We start from the raw sequence: 24,053 nt of genomic DNA, 5'->3' as shown, positions 1-24,053 counted from the left end.
ATGTTACATGTAAAATAGATGAATCAATGCAGTTGATTCATCTCTGCTTGTGCAAGTTGAAAATAAAACACGCCCACACAGAGTACTTTTGAATTCCCTCCCAGACACCACAGATCTCTGCCAAGGGCAAAGACTCTGATCATACCTTTTTCAGCCTCAATTGCCTCTACAGTGGCTGTACAGAAGTGAGCAGATGCATGCAAAATGAATGAGAAAGATGAAGAGTGTAATATCGCATAGCAGAAAAGGCAATGATCAATTTAATATAGTATGCTACGCCAGATTAGATTACAATTAGTTAAAATGACAAATAAGTTTTTGGGGGGACTGTTTTTAAGTCTAAGTGAAACTTTTCCTGAATTTTAACTAACAGAGTTTATCAACTAAAAGTCTGTCTAACTAACACTAATGAACTGATGTTATTAACTATACATTTCTGTAACTTTTGGTTGTGATTTTTGTTTTGGGTTTTTTTTTTTAAGACAGCAACAGAAAACTTCAACTGATGTTAAAGTTGCGGTATGGTTTAAAAAAATACTAAAAACATATTTGAGACTATTTCTGGAGATTAAAATACATTAGTGAGCTTCATTAAATTACCAGGAAGGACATCATAAAAATAACACTACCAGCATTCTAATAATAATAAAAAATTACCTTTCTCTTTATCTTTAGCTCCCTGAAGTTTAACTAGTACGTCAATTTCTCACAATATTTTAAGCTAAAATGGGCATCTCTGAGAACTAAATCGTGAAATTTAAGCCAAAGAAGACAAATCCAGAAAGTCAGTTAAATCTGCATATTTGCAAAGTCTTGTAAATTGTTTAGTTGAATCAACAACAAAGTCTACAGCAGGAAGAGGTCTGGATCTACCATAGTCTTAGTGGGTGAATTAATGTGAATACGAAGAACATCTAGCTCACTAGCTGTTTTTCTAACTAAATAACTATGACAACTGCTTTGATTTCGTATGCGTAAGATCTTTCCTCATAATTTTAGCTCTAGACTGCAAAGCTTTAACATAAGCTTTTACAACCTGAACTGCAGCTAAGTCAATAATGGTAACAACTTTTTACCTCTTCCACTATTTGCCATGCCTCTAATACCATAATTTCAGAATTACTGACAAAAAGTAGCTTACATAGTGGTAAAGCTACTTGTGTAGTGCTTCATACATACTGTTAACAACAAAAATCATGGCAGATTATTCAAGCAAGTGCTGGGGAAAATAGCTCTGCAAGAAAATAGGGCATTAGATGAGAATAGAATTCTTTAAAGAGATTTAAGTTTATTACCTCTCATTTCCTATCCAACAAAACCAATCACCTACACTGTGCCTACACTATGTTATGTATGAATTGCCTACACTGTGTTTTAAGCTCACTGTTGCATAAGATTCTAATTTTCACTGACATAGTCTGAAAAAAATTGGATACTTACATTATGTAAGTATCCAATAAATACTATTTTATTTCATAAAATAATATTAAATACTTAAGGAAAATGCAGCATTTTGAATTTCATATACTGCAATTTCCATGGAACAAAAAATGAAAAAATGTTAATACAGCTCTGCACTTAAATCTACAGAGACATGGGCAATTCCAGAATTAAATCAAAAAGCCACTTCAATGGATGATTATTTATGTTTATCTTAAGGGAAAGAAACTTTCTCTATTTCTAAAGAAAAATTACTTTAAGAATTGTTTTACAAAGGCACCAAATACATACTTGCAAACTATAATCAATTTGCCATACAAATATAAAACTATGTAAAAAAACCACCTCTTTTCACCATTGTCTGTTACCTGTGGAGTCTTTGTTTTCAATCTTTTCCTGAAAAGATCACGAATACTGATTTGTCGCTGCAAATTATGTAGCTTGGTCATAAATACAAATTTCATGATTTACTCCTAGTTCACGCTATTTGCAGTACTACTATTCCAAAAAGACCTTGGAATATTCATCGCAGGAAAAAGATAATTTTCAACTTGACATAAAAGAACAAACTGACTGGAAAATACAAGCACTTAAAAAACTTGTAGAGGCTCAATTTGGAAAATCATTTTGTTGGATTCTCTTTTGCAGGTGTATCTAAATTAAAACTTTATTCTTTGTAGACTTTGATAAACCTCAAATACTGGATCACATTAACAGGTAATTCTGAAGTCTTTGCTCTGAAAATTCTCAATTGAAAGCTGATTTTAAGCAACAGGTTTCAATGGCATTTCTAGCCGTAATTTCAGCTCTCCTCTTGTTTACTTAATGGATGGACGTGATAGGAAATCCTTACCAATTTGCAACATAAACACAAAAAAACTATCTTAACTGCTTTATGACTAATAGCAGGGGCAGTGGTTCAACTGATGTCCATGGAAGTACTGACAATTTTTAATTTACATTTCTGTTTAGTATGTGCTGAATAAAGCTCTAGGAGTTTTGTCAGTTTTTAGCAGATGTTAGCTCAATTTGGAAGCTAATTTTATTGAATTCAATTCACAAAATAAGTCACTAGGAAATGTTATTTTAAATAACAGTATTTAATGTTATCTTTATTATTTCAGCTACTATAATGTAAGCAACAAAAATAATAAAAAACAAATTTACATTTAAAAAAAATTAGAAATATACAAAGGCCAAGATTTCCCAAAGTCTGTTTTTATCCTAACACATTAAAGCTATCAAAAAGTAAGCTATGATTTATTTTAAAAAATATATCCATATATTAATGAAAAAAGAAATCATACATTGACGTCTCCCATAGGATACAGGCTTGCACTTTTTTCCAGAATTATGCTTTTGAACTGAGTTGTCTTTGTTGAAGCCCTTCACTGCAGTCTGCATTTGCCATTCTCCCCTGGGCTGCTCCATGCTGCAGAGAGGATCTGTCCTGGCGCTGCCCGGCGGGATGGCAAAGCCACCGGGCAAAGCCACCAGGCACTGCTGCCCCGAGCAGGAGGAGGAGGAGAAGGGCCAGCAGCTCACAAACACAGCAGCTGGGCTCAGCAAAGTCCTGACAGAACAGTGGCATTTGCTAAGACCCACTAAGGAAAATCTTACTGACATTAAGAACTGTAATAGGTATATATGCAAAAATTGCATATGTGTGTATATCTATTTGCCCTGATAAAAAAATTTCAGCCTAGCTCTCCAGAGAAATGTAAATATACACTCCAATTTCTTATAAACTTCAAAGCTGCTTATCAATTTAACAGCAACCAATGTGCCATTGAAAAATGAGCATTTGTAAGCCTGAAACCAGGAAAACCTAGGGTATACTGGTCAATTCTGTGTATTTTTAAGCCAACAAACGAACAGAATAAAAAATTACTTCAGTTAATATTATGTTTTATTTTTGCAAGCCTAGACTAGTTTAAATTATTGATAGTATACTGATTGACAAAATACTTTAAATATTTGTAGCAAGAAATATATACTATACTATCAGTGACCGTATTTTTGTCAAGAATATAAATTCTCTGATACTACAATGGTTTAGAAAATGGTCAGTTAGTGAAGTTTTATTTTATTTTTGGTTTACTGCTACCTTTGCAATTGGGCATTAACCCTAATTTGAAAACTACTCTTTTAAGACTGAAACAGTAACATGCTAATTGGTAAAAAGAAGTTACTTCAGTTCAAGAGCTAACAGTTGGCATGATTTATTTTGGACAATCAACATGACTAAAACAAATGAGGAATATTAATGTAGTGCATTAGGTAATAATGCCATCAAAAGTTCTGGTCAAGAGAAAACCCACACCCACAAAAATCCAGAAGGGATTTTGCATACTTTCCAAATGCCCCACATTTTCAGTAATGGTAGAAAGTCATATGATTTATGTAAAAAAAAATTTTCTAGTCAGTTTGATCCTCTCTGGTATTTGTAATGCAACATGGATAAATTTTTTTTTAATGAGTGAGAGGAATGCAGACTTATTTTTAAGCATAATAAAATTTCTTATTAAACAATGAAAATTAAAGCTAGAACATATGCTTTTGGAATAGTCGAATGGATTAGGAAACATAGACCATTTCTTGTTATAGACATTCACAAAACAATCACATACATACACTGGACATATAAACTTATTTGTAGACATTATATGTCCACTGAAAAATGATTTAAAATGTGACATTTGTGTTTCAAAGCTATTAAAAACCAGCTTTGATAGTTTAATACAAAATGTAGTGAAAGACTTTCAAAAAACTACATAGAAAATATAAGGAATTCAAATAAACAGTCTGAATCAAGAAATGAGAAAAGCAGCCACTCTTGGAAAATAGATTGTGTAAAAAGCAGTATTCACATATCACAATCTTTCAATAGTTATAAAATTCAGTGTTCCCATACTAAAGTTTTATACTTCTTAGTAAAGCCTGAAGGTGGCCAATAAAGATCTTTGAATATGTTAAGAGTGCTGTTGATATGAAGTCCGGTTTCAGACTGGTGTTTCTTAGTTATTCACCACTGTGAACAGAAAACATGGACTTCATTCTTTTAATACAGTTGGTACCAGCTCATAGCATCCTCCCTAATCCTAGTTAATCATTATGGGCCTTGTGAAAAATATGATCCAATGATTCAACAAACTAAAAAAAGAATAAAAACCTTTTACAAAATATTCAATGAGCCAGATTACAGGTATATTTTGTATAGAGTTCTTTTTATTTTCATGCAAAAAAAAATATATTCACACTTAATAACACCCTTTTATTTTGATTTATTTACAAGTTTTAAATTCAATCCCTTTATTCTCAACTGATTTTATAACAAATGATTGAATATTTTTCAAGTACATTGTTGTTGAAAAAGCACAGACAATGTGCAGCAGCAAATGCAGCAAACCTCAAAAACAAGGTGCTACAACATTGCTTCTACATCAAGAGACAGACAAGTGTCTGGGATAGTGGTTTAATTTTAACACTTATACAGACATACATCTATACCTAGAGAGAGACAGACAGATCTAAGAAAGCAGCTACATCTGCAGAGGAAGGAAACAGCATGTTACAAGGACAATCCAGGGAGGTCAATTATACATAGAACATTTGACAAACAACATAGAGAACAAACTTTGGCATTAATTACCAGGGTACAAAACATAGCACATTCCAATCTGTCAATGGAGTGTAATATGGAACTATGCAGTCTGTAGCTGTTTGTTAATATTAATATCAACAAGTATTTGTCATTTTCAATGAAAATACTAACACAGCTATAATAAAACTATTTTAATGGAGAGCACACAAGTAATGATGCAAAATTACACTGCCATTTTTGTATCTGTAATGATTAAATGCCTCAATACAAGATCTACAAAGTCACCCCACCTGAAAAATTGTAAACTAAGGAAGTCTGAAAAACATAGCTTGACACTGCTGAACTAGTTGGCTTTTAGTTTTATACCCTGGTTAAGTATCCATTTCACATTGCCTGATTAACACATAACACTATGCTTGTATCAGCCGCTAAGACAAGAACTGAAAAGCATAAGAAATTCCCTGCATGCATTATGTGTGGTGTTAGCAAAAGAGTGAGATGTGCCCCAGTCCATCTGAGGCACAGCAAGTTGCATAACATCATTACCACTTTGCAGGGTCTGTCGTCCTCCAGCCAACACTCCACTAGGTAACATTCCAGTGGGAGTCAAACCCTTGAGTGTCAGCACACTTTCACTCTCCTCCCTGTGTGAAAAAAACAGTAACAAAACCTTAAATATCTGCATATGAAAACTTGCATTGAAATAAAATAATATATGGGGAAAGGGAGAGCCTAGTTTTGCTGTGTTTTAGGCATGTCAAGACTGAATGCAAATTCAAATTCCAACAATTTAAAAGGTGAAAAGAATTATATTCCATACCAGTCTTCCCTCTGCCTAGGAGTTATAAATGCTGGCTGCTTGTGAACCAAATTCTGAGCAGTTATTCACATAAAGTTTCATTAGCTTTGAAATGAGCACTGAATGCTTCATGAGGTACAGAATATATCTCACTACCATAAAACAATCCCCAATTTTGTTTTAAATATCTCTGTCTTGGGAAATAAGAACTTTAAAATATTACCCCTATGTGAAGAATTATGTTCTGTGGAAAAACAGACATTTTGGGTAAATAGGATGATGAAATCTCTACATGTAAAGAAGATGGAGTATTTTTTAAATAGGTGAAAATAATCAAACCAAAACTGGAAACAAAACCACTCTACTCCTCAAGTTCCTGGTATGTCAGAAATTTTCAGAGTCAGTTCTGACCTTCTTCATTCCTTCATTATACCCATTAATTCAGTCTATCTGACATTGCCTTTCCAAGACTCTTAGTTAACAGCTGGATAAACAACATGTACACTGAAGATCATGTTCTCTAATTTCTTGAAACATGTCTCAAAAATAGCTCAAAAATATTCTTCAACCAAAAAGTCCATCAACAGCGTGCTCCAATATGCCAAACAAGATTCTGATGCACAGTGATCTCCCTGAAAAAAATCTTTGGCATTCGTTATCCCGAAACAGAGATGTTTACTTTGCATATGTAACAGGGATTAAGGAATGCAGAAATCATGCAAGTACCTGAGAACAGAGAAGACTCTTGCCATCTTGCCAATTGCACGAATTTTGTTTCTGATTATTTCCTTCCGTGCGGCAGCTGTACCTACTTTCAATAGAAGAAGAAAGAGTCTCAAGCTCATGTTTATTTAGAAGGTCATTGTTTTAAAGTGCATCAAATTTAACACAACTGTTTAAGTTCAGTACTCATCACCGGAGGTCAGTACCCAAACACTTAAGGGCACAATGTTATCAAATTAGAGCTTCAGAATCCCAACAAAACCACCATCACCTCTGTGTCCACAAAATGCACACAAAAAAAGTTTAGATTCCTCACAATGATTTTCTAAACGTAGTAAGCATCCGAACTACCACAACTACAGTGTAATAACTATATTACCTCCTTTGCCTAAAGTATACACTTTAAATTCTTAGTACTGATATGTATTAAGAATGTGTACGTGTGTATATTAACATGTAAGCAAGTAGCCCAATACAGAAACCAAAGAGATACTAAAGCCACAAAAAATAAAGATTTTCTAATTGTTACACAGCTGTTCAAGAGAAAACAGTGGTTTCCTAGTTTGTATGTCAGCTACCCAAAACACAACTCCATGAAAACCTCTCAGAAAATAAACAAGCAAAAAATTGCAGTGGTACCTTTCTTACCACTTAAGTCTGTGTTCCAAGTCATCTTAGGTTTGCATCATTTGCAGAAATTACAAATACCAAAGATCTGGAGTAAATACTGCACATACCACAGGGCAGAGTGATACCACTTGTGACAGACAAAAGTGAAGACAAAAGTCTGAAAGGAGGCTTGTGATCAGGAAAGAGAGCCACCTTTGCCTGCCTTGACATGAAAACGGAAAGACCTTTCTCCAACACCTTTCTCCTTTCTCTGGTTTGTTTCAATGTTTAAAAATCTTCCTTCCCTTCATCTTACTTTCCCTTTGCCAACTCCTCAGTTTTATTAAAACAGTAGAGGCAGATGAGTAGATATCAAAACCAAAATCCTTACTCCTTCTCAGCCATTGGAGAAGGAGAGCATTAATCACATCAAGGTAATAGTAACTCAGTCATACTCTGAATTGAACCACAGGGGACCAAGAGTGAACAAGCTCAGACAGGTCTGTTGGGTATTCCAGAACTCCATGTACAGTGTTGTTCAGTCTTGGGAGAAAGGTACACAATAAGAAGCTGCCAACTAAATTGCAAGAATGTAGAAGAGAGGACCACAGAAGTGGGCAGAGGAAGAGCCACACGTCCAAAATTCGCCGACTTGCATTCAAAAAGGGAGCTGTGGAAGAAGCTGTTTTCCATCCCTGCTCACTAGCATGGGGCTTCCCCGTGAGGATACAGACACTCAGGCACAACAGTCACACTTCTCAGAGCACAGCTGCAAGGACACAGCCCTTCTGTGGCACAAGAGTGGGTAGATTTCCACCCTGAACACCAAACCAAATAAAATACAAAAGATAAAGCACGTAAGGGCAAACAACAACAACAAAACCACACATGACAGAAAAGGTGTAATGACAAAGAAAAAATGGGGACAGGAGACAACCTTTGTAAGAACACAATGACAGAATCTTGGGGTATGACAAATACCTGTCAGTCCATATAAACAAAGCAAAAAAGCCAGAAACTGCTGAGTAAAGTTTTTTTCAGACAAAGTTAAAATTTTAACAGACATCAAACTAAAAAAAGTGACAAAACAGGTGGCCCAGGAAAAACTTGGAACAGGACAGTATGAAACATTCAACTTTTACTGAAAATAATTTCCTTGAAATCTTAACTTTTCACTTTTAAAGTTCTAGAAAGTTTTGCTTTCTCTCTTTGAACACTACTGAATAGCCACTTGAGAATCTGGAATGAGAAGGAGACTCTTTTAGAGTTTGAAAAGCTCAGGGCTAAGGGGGACATCAAATATTTCTCTTTAAATTCCTCAATTTTTCTTCTACCTACACCAATTTGCAGGCTTCACTGATGCCAAGCTGTAATGTGCCAACTGGAAAGACTTCAGGCAGTGCTAGTCCCTGTGCTTTAAAATGAGAAAGGTTGCTTTGGGGTGTTTGGTTTGTTTGAGGGGGTTTTGTTTGTTTGTTAGGATTTTTTTTGTTTTGGTTTTTTTTAAGATAATTTCTCATTGCCCTGGCCCTCCAGAAGCAACACAGACAAGGCAAAAAGCCAATGGCATTACTCCAGGCTGCAGCACTGCACTAATGTGGCCACTGAATCCTGGTTAGATAATGGCATCTCCTTGCAGAAGAATGTCTTGATTACACACTAACTTTTAGGAGATATGACAAAGAACTTCCCCATTTCCCATTCCCAATGCCTGTATATAAGAAACAAATTCTGAAATGCTGACATGTTTTGTCCAAGATATAACTTTTGGAAACATGTCTAAAATCTAATGCATTCCAAAGCATTAGAAATATTCTCTATAACCAACAAATTTATACAGAGAGAAAAAATATTATTAGGCAATTAACAGCCAGAAGAATATCTCTGTACAAAACTATCTATCCTGTGATTTCTGAAAAACAAGTGACAGATCATGAATTTAAGCTAGTAACTAGGCTTCTTTTTACAATTTGCATCCAGCCATCTTCAAAATTCACAGAGAATCAAAAAGTACTTTTTCTGACATCTCAGTTAAGAAGACGAAATGTACTACACAAACCAGATTTTTGAACATTTTATAAACACATTCCATGCACAACCTTAAAAAAACAGCTCATGAGGAAAGTATTAAAGAGCAAGACAGACAACTGAAAGCTCCCTACACATGCAGGACCAAAGATAAAATTTTAGAAGTAGATAAAAGAATGAAATTCTACAAAAAAACGAATGAAAAAAGGAGGAAAAAAATTCATGCACAGAAAGACAGATGTCTTGAAGTATGACTTCTCATAACAAAATACACAAGTCTTTATAAAATTCCCATTAAAATGGTTAATAACCATAAAATACTACATAATAACTCTCAATAGAAGGCATTTTCTCATTAATACTTTATACTGTCAGGTACTGTGAAGTCATATTTCAAAACATTCCTACTCTGTCTGGTCTGTACCTTTTTTATTGCCATATATGAGTCGCTCTTCAGATGGAGAGTCCAGAAAAAAAGGAAGTGAACGATGGAGAAAAAGGTGAGTGAGACAAAAAAAAAAGATTTTTAACTTGGCAGTGGTAATAAAGAAGGAATGGAGAAGAAACATGAAAAAAATAAAACACAAAATTTCAACATTTGGAAATGCATTCATCAAACAAGAAGTGGAATTGTTAAGAATATTTAAAATTTGACGAATAACAAATGAATGCTTGAAAGTCAACAGTTAAAAAAAAAATCCAACCACATAAAAAGATAAAGCATAGACAGTACCTAGGTGGCATAAGAGATGCATCAAGCAAAGAAATTGTTAAAGAAGACAGAATAATAACATAATTCCAATTAAGAAATTACAGACAGGGCATATGCAATCAACTGACAACTGCGACTACTCTGGCAAACATAAATCCTAATGCCTCAGAACACCACTACACCCTGCTTGGCGCAACTGCTTTACGTTCAGTTTAGTAGATTTACTTGCATAAAAAACAGGAACTGACTGTTGGCAGGATCACTTTTGAGACTTCTTCCACATTTTCACATTTTTGGCAATCATCTAAATAGCAGCAAAGTTGAAGTGGCTCAGAACCAATGCACTCCAATGGAAAACACACAGCTGCTTAGCACAACACTATTCTGCTATCAAATTTGAACACAGTAATGCTAAGAAAAGGGTTGTGTCTCTAATGTCTTTATAAATGATCTTCTTATGTTCCTCAAAGGCTGATGAATGTTTTCTTCCTCCTTCCCCATCAACAACAATTCACCAGCTCAGTTCTGTTATTGGATTAAATGAAGCAAGTCTGAAAAATGTTTAGATGTGACATTAAGCACTTCTGTAAAAAGCCCAACAAAACTAAGTGTGATATGCTAGGTCTTCATGTCAATGTTGCTTCCTAATCATCATGCTACAAACCTCTCTTAACAATCTACTGTATCACAGTTTAAGAGACAAAAAGATGTTGTAATTCCTTACATGAATACACATACTACAATGTACATATACAAGTTGTCCTTTAAACTCAAATGCAGACTTAAACTTGCATTTCAGACTTTATTTATAGTACTTCGCCATAAAAATATTGTACCTGATGTTCTCCTATATCAACTGTTATTGAAGGGCAATAATTAAGAAATTTAGTGTATTATAATACATTTATTCTAAGTAACAGTAAAGTAAGTTAGTATGTTTCAAATTTTAGTGCCAAGACATTTGGAGAATTTCCCACCAAAAGTTTGTTTTATAATGAAATCTCCTATGAGGATTTGCAAAAAGTTTGTTTCAAATAAAAATCACATATGAGGATTTGCAAAGGTTACTATTACTGCTTCTTGATCACAGACACAAACGCAATTCCCTTCTCTGCCCCACCAAAAACATTGTTTTCCACAAAAAATTTTGAAGGCAATTTTGTTCAAATGCCAGGCAATATTACACCAGTCTAAGTTAAGTATTGTTTACAAGTTATTACCATTAGGAAGATTTATGTATCTTAAAGTAAACCCTACCGTCAAATTGATCTTCTCCCTCTGTCATCAGCTCATCATCAGAGCAAATGCTCAAAACATTCACCAACATTTCTGTTACTGTATAGGAAAAAATAAATCTTAATTCATTCTGTGTAGAATTTCAAATATTTCCATGTACACAAGATATAGCTAGTCACCAGCAACTCTAGTGAATGAATTTCTCACACCACAGCTATCACTCAGTAACCTAATTTCAAAATAATTCTTGATGTGAGCTGTCAAAGAATTTAAAAAGCTCAGAAAATTAGGCAGCTATAAATTATACTAAACACTAAACAATCAACACAAACACTCCTCTTACAAGGAGTTCTTTTAGATAAGAAGACTTTTCCTGTAAATTAGTAGTTTTATGTTAAAAGTCAAGTGTTTGAATGAGTTTTTATGCAAACTTTACCTAAATATAAAAAATTTTGATTGTTCAAATTCAGGCTTGAATTGAAGAAGTTATTCTATTCCTGACAACTGCAGTCATGTAGCAGAAGTACTCAAGCAGAAAGATATTAGAATATAAAAATGTTATATATAAATATATATAACATATTTTTATAAATATAAATATCTGTTTGTCTTTTCAAACTCCCCTTAAATATATCAATACAGCAGATACAGGCTTTTTGAGAAGAGTTTGTGTATTTTTCTTCTCCAGGAATATTGTTATTCTGCCACTCAATCTTTCTGATGTATATCAGACTCTTTCTTAAAATATTCAAACCTTCCTCTACATGGAGTATTCAGAAACCTATCCAAAAGGCAGTTGGTTAAAAATCCTGTAAATGGCTGCCTACATTTATTCATTACTAATTCATACAACCCCCATGTTATCTGCTATGGTTGTATTCTTTACTCTTGGGAAAGAGTTACTTCTTGACTGTAAAAAAACCCAAATTATTATGATTTTGATCTGATCAAGGCAGACCAGACAATATTGACATTAAATCCTTCATCAGAAGTGGAAACACACATTTGTCCAAAGGCAAGGCTACCTACAAGGGCCATGACTCCAGCAATCTGAAGCACTGAGCAGGACAATGAAACACTCAAACACTGTTAAATAAGCGGCTGCATGTCATTACCAGCAACACAACAAAAGCAAAATACACAGTATCAACCCTTTGCTGTTGAAAACATTATCTATTGCACAATCAGGCAAGAGAGATATAAAACAAATCTTCTTTCAAATGTCAGGTCCCTTCATTTACACATAAAAAAAATTGTTGAGTGAGTTAACCACAGTAAGAAGTGTCCAAACTATTTGCATTTAACTGCTCACTAAAGACAACATAAGCAAATCTAGAATCCTAGGTTCTTATGTCCTTAAATACATAACTGCAGGAAACCTAAAATTTATTTAAATTTATTTTGAATTAAATTTAAACTAAATTAAAAAGAAATTTTCAGAGAAATCTAAAGAGCTCTCCAGATCTCTTTTTATGAAAAGAGCAGTTTCTGTCATAGAAGGATTTTAAACAGACCCAAATAGCCTCTAACCTCATTGCTTGTCAACTGAGGACTACTTGTGGCCCCAGTGTCCTAGATTCAGAGTTATCATCTCTAGAGGGAAAAGGAAAAAAAAAAAGGAGGATCTGTGCTAAATTATCTTTCTTACAAGAAAAAATTATAACTGAAAAACTTATCTTAAGTGAAGGTCAATCTGTTATATCCATATAGGAAAGTTAACTAAATTTTACATGAACATCTCAATATAAATTTATACCTATAACTACACAGGATTAATAATGCATATAATTTAGCATTCTGTAGAATAAGAACAATGTAAATATTAACTTCAAATGCAGTTCAAAAGTACTTAACAATGGAGATGTACACCCTCAATGGAAATTACAATTTCTGTTAACATCTTAACTATATTCGATGCAGTTCTAACTACCTTGACTTAAACAAGAAAACAACACAAAAATAATGCAATTCATCTGTCATTGGTAAATATATTTTAAACTCAAAAATCCTCCCAACATTAATCTGGGAGAAATAGAGATATAAGTTGATGCATAACATCTACTAACCTTTTTCTCCAACAAAAGGCAAAGACCATGTGAAAACATCCATAAAATTTGGTAGCCAGTAAGGATGAGGAGAACAATTGAACTGACGAATATTCATCACATTGTTTTCATATTTTAATACAGCAGCTAAAATGAAATTCAGACATTTTGAAAGGAATGTTTAAAACTTTTGAGTACCACAAATGTAAAGTCACAGGCTTGGCTAAGGTCTATTTATACTTTAGACTAAATAATCCCAAAGGTACTCCATTTTCCTTCTTTCACAGTATTTACAGACAGGTAACTAATGGAGCACTTTGGATTTTTACTGTGTATGTTTCACTTTAAGGTACTGTTACATGTCAATACAGGTCTGTACTATCCTATTTTAGGTCTACAATCAACAAAGATTTTTTTAAGTCCTGAAAAGGTACCATCTCATTAACAAAACTAACTCAGAACAGCAGTATATTCAGTATATGCAAATTAAGATTTTATTCTTCATATGTGTCTTCTCATGCTATAAGACTGGAGTAAAACCATAGACATCTTGAAAATGAGGGAAAAGAGAAAGCATAAAGAAAAAAGACAGAAAACCAGAAGCATTCTAAAGCTAAAAAAGGAGTTGACCACATTTTTCTATACTTACACTTGCATCAGACTGGGAATAGCTCATGTGAAAAAGGGTTCTATGAACACAGTATCCATAGAGATAGTGAAAAAACTTAAAAAGCCAGTTGAAGATATTTTTACTTCCCCTTTACTTTGCAATCAGTGAAAGTAACAACAGCTCATCTTTTTCTGTGTACAGTTATGCACCCTACAGAGGTGGTATGGGCTGGGGGTGGTTCTTTATAGGTGGGTGGAAAAAAATGCAGTGTATTTAATAGATAAAAAAGGTGTTGGTTTCAAAGGAACACTATTTGAACATTTGGAGATCATTCATTCATCATATACTTGAAATGCCTTACTTTAATATCATATTTGAATTTCAGCAGGCTTTACTTTTAAATTCTGTTGTTGAACTTTATTCTCATCAATGAGTAATACAAATTCAAAGCTAAGCTCTTCTCTGTTATTCTGACTTGTAAATCTTTCTCCACACCATTAAACATGCTTTTCCTGTTCAACTCTATCTTTGCAGAGGATGAACAAAAATGGATTTCTTGTTCTATACTTCCATCTTAACATTTCCAATGGTGATCAGTATTTTGATCGCTACTTGCTCTTCCTTAATTTCCCATATGTGGCCATTATGGGAATTACAATCACAAGTAGGATGCTCAGATGCCACAATCTAGAATGCAAACCACCTTCCTTGCCCACTAAAGACAATGAGAGGAGTGAAAACTCACAGCACAGGGAAACTTTGCCTGACTGGATAACACCAGTAGATTTAATCACAAGTACTAAATAGCAACAACTTTCACAACGGAAACCTCTGACCACACTTATGCTTCAAGGTACTCCTCTTACAGGATGTTGTCATTTATGGCTGTTCTTTGTAACTTTCATTCATAGATTTTCTTTGTCCTTTAGTTTCTTAATTGGCAAAAAGCAGTTGATATTAGATTATCTAGTTAGACCATTTTATTTTACTATAACATACAGTTGCTAATAACAAGTTCTTACCTTTATTATTGTAGACATCCAGGTAATTAGGTGCTGAAAAAATTGTTATTAAAGATGGGAACCCTGTAGTTTGACTTTTCCTGTACATTCTATAACTGTAAAACCAAACAAATTATATTACATCTTACAGCAAATAAGCAATTGATTTTTATTTTACATTGCGACTATTTCCTTGAAAGATACAAAGTACTCACCCTGCATCTTGTGCTTCATGTGCTCTAATGATTGACAACAAATTATTATTTTGCAAAAATTCACAAACTGCTGGATAGCTGTGAAATGAAAACAATTATGAGTAAAAGACAGCCTCTTAAAATATTCAGGAAGAGTCAGTACTAAAACACCCAACTAGATCACAGCATACTCTCACCTATAAAAGTAGGAGCATCCTCTGACTGTGTTATGACTGAAATGCTCTGGTGAATTTTCACTTCCAAAATCTTCTGAAGGATCTGACCACAATAAGTCACACATTGGTCCAAATGCTGGAGGCTCTTTGAATCTGTCTAACTGTTTAGAAAAAAAAGGCAACAGCACAAATACTCTTTAAATATTAAAATATTAAGTTTTACACATTTGTTAACCTACATATCCATCAATACCAAGCATTTTTAGAATAAATCCCAACCATATCAAAGAGAAGTAGTTTCTGTATAGTTTTTCCTCTTCTCCTCATGAAATAAGGCACAGGCATGCCAAAAGAACCAAACCTGTTAAGAGCAATAAGATTTATTAGTTGTAAAAAGAAGGGAGATAACTTCCAGACTGATGGATATGTGTAATACAAGATCAAGATACAGACAGGGAACAAAATGGTCCTTTTTCATGCACATGCCACATCTACCCATCTGGAGATACTACCAGGAATTAGAAAAGAGAAACAGTACAGAAAACAGGAATTATAAAAGAAAAGCATGAATAATTAGCACCAACTAGAAGAGACTAAATATATAGTATGAAACAGCCCTAAAAATCCAAACCAAAAAAAAAAAAAAAAAAAACCAAAAAAAACCCCACCCTGAAACACCCGTCTCCTCAATGGATCATTTAACAATGTAATGAAGATGCGACCGGCCCAGCTGTCTAAAGTTTTTCATACAAGCTTTATTTTTCATCTCTATCCCTGATGTAATGGGCCATAAGAGTTTTGGCAGATTTTCTCTCAGTTTCTCTCTTGCTGCTTCTTTACTGATTTTCACTTGAAACACCTACTTTAGCAGCCTGCAACTCTCCTAGTAACCACAGTCAAAAAGGGCAGAAGTTTAGAAGCAAAGTGCATTTGTTAACGTAAAAGGAAAAAGCCCTGCTTAATTAAGTTACAGGCAATCAATCTCTGATGTCCCAGAAATGAAAGTAGATATCCCAGGTTCAATGTAAAGTTTATTTGGTCTTTATGTAGCTGGAGTTTGTTCACAAGATGATTTTATCCAAGAAATGTAGGAACGGTTCTTTGATGGACAGTGCATTTATCTCACTTCACTTCCCATACCAAAGAAGATGACTTTGATGGTACTAGAGAACACTTAACTCTTCATGACAGGCTCGAAGGGAGGTTTGGTGAGCACCTGGTGAATTTGAGTCTAACGGTCCATAGGAATCCATTCAAATATGGAACCAGCAGTAGTGCCAAGCTCTCTCATGCCCTGGAAAATCAGAGCTCCCGAGGCTGCCACCTGTAACATAAGTGGAGAGGTCCAGATCTTTACAAATTCCTGCCAGATAATGGTAAGGCAGGTATTAACTGAAGTTGTTGTTGGAATTTATTCAATATTAAAATCATGTGGTTTAACATTTCCCACACTGGATGATAAACCTGGTATGGAGTATTTCTTCCAGATTGAAGAAGTCAGTCCATCAACTTCTGCAAGTACCTGAATTTCTGTAGATTAAACCATCAAGTTTCTAAACCTCCAGCAATAAATATGGGTCCAGAAGCTAACAGAGACATTCACACAAGGAAGTTTCAACTGTTTGCTGATTGATGTTTCCTGCAATACAGAAGGCTGAAAGTCTAGAAAACATTTCTAAGATTTTTTTCTTTAGTCTTCAAGGATTTTCCTTATGACTTTGGCCAAATCGATAGAGGCATTATAAATAAAAGTTTTGGCTGCCTGCAATTAACACATCTCTCTTCCAAACTAATTTCTTATAGCATTGAGACAATAATGTAGCTATTTCCTGAAGTAAGGTCAGTTTGTAAAAAATAAATATACTTACATACACTTAAACATATACTACATATACTTACTTACATACACACCAAATCAGTTTCTTCTTCACTAGACAGTCTACTATAACTGGCATGGTTCTCAGGATATCTCAAAATTTAAGGAAATGTCACTTCAAGCTATTTAACCCAGACTACATATATCAAATCTGAATAATCAATTTAAGGGCTTCTCCACTAATGGCACAGCAAGTAAGTTAAAAGGACACAAGTAAATTCAAAACACCTGTTACTGATTTAACTATTTCTGAATGTGCTTTGACTGTAGCAAAACAGAATCTAAATACAAACTGGCTTAACATTTTTCTAAATATGATTAAGGTAACCGAGAAAGACAATTTTCAAGCATAAGAATCAATACACCTGGTGTTGAAACAGAACTAAGCAGTATATTTTTTAATATACTGTAAAACATTTAAATCTAAATTATTTTCTAGGTACTATGCAGTCAGGACAACTAAAGTGACATGCATTATACCTCCACATGGATGTTCCAATTCAGAAGCACCAAAACCTGAGAGGCAGATTAAGGTACAGCAAATTAAAACAATTTTATTTTTGAGGCAAAGGACCTTCACAGAAGTTTCACATACAGACACTAGTTTTAATTAATCTGTCCTAATTTTCTTGAGAACTATCACCTAATAAAGCCTAAATAACAACGTGAAGGCCAGTGAAAAGTGGCATTCATCTTACATATTACTGAACAAAAAGTTATTTCAGCAGGCCACAGAAAGGAAGCAAGGTATTACAAAGAGATTCCCAGTTGTGCTGCCATATATTTCAAGGCAATTTGACCAAGTCTTGGTATCACCAAAAGCTAAACAAAAGAGTGAGCATCTGCTGTAAATGAGGAAAAATTTTTGTCTCTCTTTTTTAGAGTCCCCATAATCTGACCTGCATACTTCCTTCTTTCTAAAATGCTAGGTTTAAAAATGACAATTCCTGGCATTTTGTTTCAGTAGAAGTCTTAGCAGTGTAAATGAAATCAACTAAACATCATCTCTGAGTTGATGGACATGTGTCTGAAAGAGACACTCTTTACCAAGACAATCAAAATATTAATGGAACTGATATTCAGAAAATAAAAATCAGATTACTGCAAGTTTGACAAACTTCCATTTTGGCAGAAATATGAAGCACCTAGAACAACCTTTCCAGTTAGGATTAATTGTCATGCCTAATATGATAGCAGTCCTCTTCTGGAAGTAAATTTATGATGGCAAAAATAGTAATTTAAATTCTGTAGTTGAATCGCCTTCCTTCATGTCAGTATTGAAGAAACACTTCATCCAAAAGAAACTGCACCCTGCATAATTTTTTTTTCTTAGGTGATTCCTGCACTATTTATAGAGCTGTGATTTCCCTTTTATGCCAGATAATTATGCTCTTGCAGCTAAGACCTCTCCTTAGTAAGAACTTCTGCTAATAAACCAGAAGGCCTGGAATATTACACAATTGTCTTGATTGCTTACAGAAGTAACTTCACACACCAGACTTGTACCCCAAGTATATGATTTTTTCCTAGATATAAAATAAGCATTTCACATCACCCATATAATTTACATACATTTAAAATATCAGCGCATGCCAAGCTCTAATGCAGCTATTGAAGCCACTGCCAATCCATGACTAGCACCTTTTTCAGATTACCAGATGATTATTTAACAACAAAGAAGGCCCAAGGAACAGTTCTATTAACACTGTCTTACATTTATAAATGTGTTTTTCATCAGAACAAAATACAATGCAGATTTTCATATATGCATATAAATATTTCAGCCTAATGTAGCCTTGAACATTATAGAAGCACATCTGAAAGTACAGGCCAAGACAAAAGAACTACCTTTTAGTTAAATTTACTTGACACTTTGAAACCTGATCAGCTGCAAGACTGAGACTAACAGAAAAATGAATCACAATCCTGTTATGACAGTGGCTTTCCGAAGTGTTTTTCCAGTATATGTTTTCTTTACATTACTTTCCAAAAAGCCTTGACCATACTTCTTTTCATCTATATAGTGAGAAGTGTTAAGGCTTTGTGAGGATGGCACTGTTTAGTCTCTTTGCATTTCTTACTTCCCTTCCTCTGCAGTATGCATTTGGATTTCTGTACACGTTAGTATTTGTTTTGACAATGCAATGTGCCTCAGTACATTTTCCCACTTTCACCACTGATCTTGCAAATACACTTCCTCTCTGTTTATACCATTTTCTTCTCCTCTCACACCACTCTGCTTGGCAGGGTAATATCTGTAAGTAAAATAAACTGACATTTGAGGCTCTGAAATGGTCCAACCATTACAAAAAATCCCTAACGAATAAATACAGTAAATTCAAAAATGAGATTCAACTGGACAGCCTATAAATTTGAGGAAAGGGAGAGGTAAAAAAGAAAAACAAAGCACAAATAAAGGAGAAAATGCTAGGAAAATGAGAAATGTAATTAATGAAGATAAAAAGACAAAATAGGCTGCAATATATACTTTTATATACTATAAAAGCAATTTAGGAGCATGCTTTTACTTTCTCTCTGACATTCAGATCTTTTAACAAACAGGCCCCCATGTACTTTCTTCCATATGTGGATAAACCACGTTTTTTCTTCCATCCTTACCTATAATCCCAAAGCTTTCTTAGAACCACCTACATATATTTTTAAGCTGAAATCATCTACATTTTAGCTGTTCCTAATCATAACAGGAATGGTTTTGATTTCCAAGTGCAGCAATCAAGATGTCAGCTAAGTTAACCTAAAGAAGTCTAAAAGCAGTATGCAATAATTCAGGCAATGGAAAAGTTCCATTTTGATTGAAAATTCCCATCTGATACAATCTCCACCTCACAAGCTATCCATGCAAGTAGAAACCACATTATTAGAAACAGATAACTCATGTCATCGCAATCTTCTGCCCTTTAAATCGCACACCACGATTTAGTGTTTCCACTGTGTAATTAAAAAAAAAAAATTTAAATTCTTCTTATTAATGTACTCCACACATTCACCAGAGTGAGAAGTAATGCTCAACTGTTGCTCAAATGCCTACCAAATTTGTCATTTTAGATACCAATCTGAATTTCTATTAAATACTGCAACATCTCACTTTGTCAAAGCTAAAATCCACATATTTAAGACAGTAAAAAAATTTTCAAAGAAATTTGAGAATAACTGAAACATGACATTAGATACAGTAAACAATTTTAAGAATGCAATTAATTTCGACAAGTTTTCTCCTGGAAGCCATAAGAACATTAGCTCTTATCTAGAAAGAAATACAATGTATTATTTTGATTAGATATGAAACTCTTCACATGTACTACCTGTCTCAAAAAACTATGTGGGGATTTTGAGGTTTCTTCTTTGTGTGTGTTTTGTAACAGTCCCAGCTGTCCCAATGAAGTCTACTAATGGAAAATGCACTAGATAATCCATGAGATTTTAATTATGATACTATGATACTACTAATTATGATACTGCTTAGCCTACATTTCAGCTCCTGATTTACACTTCAACAAGAGACAAGAACAGAAAATATACTGACAACTTTATAAAGATGACTTTGCATAGCATCTTATGAATATCTCTATTTCCACTTAGTTTCAAATACACAAAATACTCACTCTCCTAATGTCATCTAGTGTATTAATTTCTGGTGAAAGTCCACCATGAACACAAAGAAACTGTTGATTTAAGAGAGCAGCAAGAGGGAGACAATCAAAAGCTTCCATACAAGCATCATAGACTCTTTCAGAGTACTTTATTTTACCTGCAGGAAAGAAAAAAGAAATCATTAAAAACATCCATAATATATGGATGAAGTATTCTAGTGGATCATGGTTATAAGAATATATATCAAAGTGAATGCTTAGAAAAACCCAAAATAATGAGTAGTTTGGGTGATTAAATGAGCATTAATTGAGAATTTCCAAACACCTTAACAGCAAGCATGTTTCTAAGACGTATTTTCTTCCAGAACTATAAACTGTTTTCACTTCTTCTGTTATCTCAAGTGTGAAGAAGATATTTTTGTTTAAAAAAAATCACTGAATTATTTAATATTTTTATAGAATTACACAGCATACTTCAGTACAAAATACAACCAAGAAATTTGTGAATTCTCATTTACAGTGAAAAGCTAAGAACTGATTATAGATTATATCATTTTTACCTACATCAAAGAGGGTTTCACCAGGCCAAATGACCCAATTATCACAGGATCAATACTTATACAAGCCTTCAAATGGAGAGGTAGCTTATATCACCAAAGAGTTATCCTACTAGTATAGCTGAAATCAATCCTCCAAATGAAAAAATTATCCCACTGTAGGGACTTTTTGCTAGCTTCATAACACTGCTCAGCAAGTTACTCTGCACTCCTGACTACAGCAAAATTATCTACCCCCCCAGGACTTTAAAATCAAGACTGTTACATCAAAATTTACTCCATAATGTATATTTACAGCCAGCTCTCTTCTTGCACCCCAAGGCCACACTGAACTGCAAGCAATTCTGCAGAAGTCAATGGGTCCTCCAGATGTTTGCAAGGCCTTCATTAAACTAAGAGACAAACATCTCTCAAGCACAATGACAGACTATAGATCAGCAGGTTGGAACTAGCTAATTTTACATTCTTAGACAGTACTTACATTCTTGCTTAAAGGTAAAATACTCTGTTAGGTGTCTGCATTCATGGTTGCCTCTCAAAAGAAACAATGTGCTTGGGTAAAGAATTTTCAGGACCCATAAGTACAGCACGCACTGTTGAGAAAACAGGACAATCAGTAAAATACACTAGTTTATATGAACTTTATTATTACTGAGAAATACTGAATAAGGATGTTAACAGTTTCAAAAAGCAGGTACTGCTTGATGTGCCATTTTAAAATAGCACTACTTCCCCAAATCCAGTTCTGGACATGAGTTATGCAAATTGCTTATTACTTTTCCCAATAACAGCCACAAAGAATGCTGAAAAAAATTATATTTGCTGGATATTCAATAATAAAATAAACTCAGCAGAATTAAACTATAGAACACTTTAATCTAGACAAATACTGTATGTGTTTCCACCTAAAATCTGGTACAATATATGATTCTAAACACTGGCAAAGAAGAAAAGCAGACATTTATTAACAGAGACTGGAAAAAAAAACCCTAACAAAATAATTTCCCTTAAGTTTAGATACATCATTTGGATATAATTTTTAAATTACAAATGGACAGAGTAAATCATCCCTTCCCCAAACACTGGGGAAGCTGATTGCTTTTTCAGTGTACAAGCAGCAAAGTCAAAGAATTATAGTAATTTTCCATCTATCGTTATTACTGCAACATCAGCAGCAAACCCTCAAAAAGATAAGAGCTAAGAACATGCAAAATTATTTCAGCTTAGAGTGTATTACCACCCAGCAGTCCTGAATGCCCAAAACATACTTCATAAACTTCAAATCTAATTCTTGTATTTTTTACTGAGCACAGAAACCTCAAAACCCCACAAGTTTTGGACTTCACTGAAGTCACCTGCAAGCTGTTATTATCATTGTTCTTAATCAATACCAGTACCCTGAAGCTACCATTACTCAAAGTTATTTTGCATAGAATAGCAGAGTACATGAAAAAGCAAGAAACAAAACAAATGGACACTCTAAAAAAACACTGCAAACATTGAGAAACATCAAAGACTTTTAATGTGAAGTTTAGTTAAACTAATTACTGAATTTTTATCTTCTTACTAAAAACATGGAAAACTAATCTTTGTTCAGAAGTGCAGCAGTTGAAAAGCTTTCGTACCAGGTTTTGGTATATTAACATATAGAGCTGATATGTAAATACCTTTTTCAAGGACAATTACATTATTTGTAATCATCAAGAACAGGCAAAGATCGGATGAATGTCTATTGAAATTTTTCTTTAAAGATGACTTTGAGGCAATGGCTCTTGTTGTATCTCCTGTCTACCATCTCTAGCAACTCCAAAATGCATTGTGCATGCCTTTCACAGCACATACCCACATGTTATCAGAACTGCAATATTTTAATACAGAAACAAAAGAAATATGCTGTGACTTGCAAGACACTATTTCAAATGGCATGCTATTCCACTAGATGTAGTATCTGTGAACAGATCCCAAGCTGAGGTACTTCCCAGGCTGGTTACAGAAGAACACTTAACTTAAAAAACATGCTCTGAAACTAATCGATGTGAATAAGTGAATATCTTTGAAATGTAGCACACTTAAGAAACATGCTGAAATTAAAAAAAATATTTGAATTCAAGGTAACTGAAAAATTAATGGCAGAAACACAGGTCATCCTTAGGGAATATCTGTATTTGCTCTAAGAATTTTTGTAAAGAAAAATATTAAAAATTGTTAAAAACCACTTGATTATCTAAATGAAATTAGCTTATTTTATAAAAATAAAGAGATAATAATATTAAACAGATAATAATATTACGAATAATTGAAAGGCCTTGCAGTCATGACTCACCTGCTCTCCACAAACATACAAACATAATACCAGACAAGCAGCAGTATGTATAACAATGTAACAGAATTCAACTTTTAGAAAACCAGCTAAAGAAAGAGGAGAAAAAATGAGTAAGTACGGTGATTTCAACAGGACAGTCCAAACGACTGGTCAACATCCTCCTGTAATCAGGCCTTTATCACAAGAGAAAGCACAGTAAGGAAGAACGCATTCAAATGCTAAAGCGGACCTAAATCTTCATTTGAAAACCTAAGTGAAAGTGTGCTTATAAAAAAATCAGGACAGAACAGATTAATATATTCAGTTACCTCTATACTAAAATAACCTCTGTCTACATAGTCACCGAGGAAGAGGTATCTTGTGTTAGCAGGTGATCCTCCCACTTCAAACAGCTTCATTAGATCAAAGAACTGGCCATGAATATCACCACACACTGCAAGCAGAAATTTTGTTCAAATTAATTAAAAAAAATCTAACGGAAAAGTTACCAAGTTATAGTTAACAGCCAC

At 34.0% G+C, this 24,053-nt stretch overlaps 2 protein-coding genes across 7 annotated transcripts in view; one reads left to right on the top strand and one right to left on the bottom strand.

Annotated features, from left to right (window-relative positions):
• Positions 1-24,053, top strand: part of SEC24C (SEC24 homolog C, COPII coat complex component) — a 332,064-nt gene that overhangs the window by 84,649 nt on the left and 223,362 nt on the right. The gene's annotated exons all lie outside the window — the stretch shown is intronic.
• PPP3CB (protein phosphatase 3 catalytic subunit beta) overlaps positions 1-24,053 on the bottom strand; it is a 47,142-nt gene that overhangs the window by 10,009 nt on the left and 13,080 nt on the right. For 2 of the 6 annotated variants that reach the window (XR_011001323.1, XM_068197436.1), the window contains exons 3-12: positions 23,853-23,977; positions 21,703-21,814; positions 20,677-20,822; positions 15,199-15,338; positions 15,023-15,100; positions 14,829-14,923; positions 13,218-13,343; positions 11,173-11,250; positions 6,570-6,654; positions 5,591-5,688 (exon numbers count right to left, since the gene is read on the bottom strand). Coding sequence is in view for 5 of the 6 variants with exons in the window: in XM_068197436.1 (XP_068053537.1) it covers positions 5,591-5,688; positions 6,570-6,654; positions 11,173-11,250; positions 13,218-13,343; positions 14,829-14,923; positions 15,023-15,100; positions 15,199-15,338; positions 20,677-20,822; positions 21,703-21,814; positions 23,853-23,977 (1,083 nt within the window). In the remaining variant the exon portion in view is untranslated. Of the gene's footprint in view, positions 1-145; positions 176-1,808; positions 1,837-5,590; positions 5,689-6,569; positions 6,655-11,172; positions 11,251-13,217; positions 13,344-14,828; positions 14,924-15,022; positions 15,101-15,198; positions 15,339-20,676; positions 20,823-21,702; positions 21,815-23,852; positions 23,978-24,053 lie in introns of all 6 variants that reach the window. The other 4 variants (XM_068197439.1, XM_068197434.1, XM_068197435.1 and 1 more) reach the window with 4 other exon arrangements.

This window comes from Anomalospiza imberbis, chromosome 8, assembly GCF_031753505.1.
Source record: "Anomalospiza imberbis isolate Cuckoo-Finch-1a 21T00152 chromosome 8, ASM3175350v1, whole genome shotgun sequence".
NCBI classification, from domain to species: domain Eukaryota; kingdom Metazoa; phylum Chordata; class Aves; order Passeriformes; family Viduidae; genus Anomalospiza; species Anomalospiza imberbis.
The sequence above is the reverse complement of the archived record's forward strand: the minus strand, read 5'-3'. Positions and strand labels throughout refer to the sequence as shown.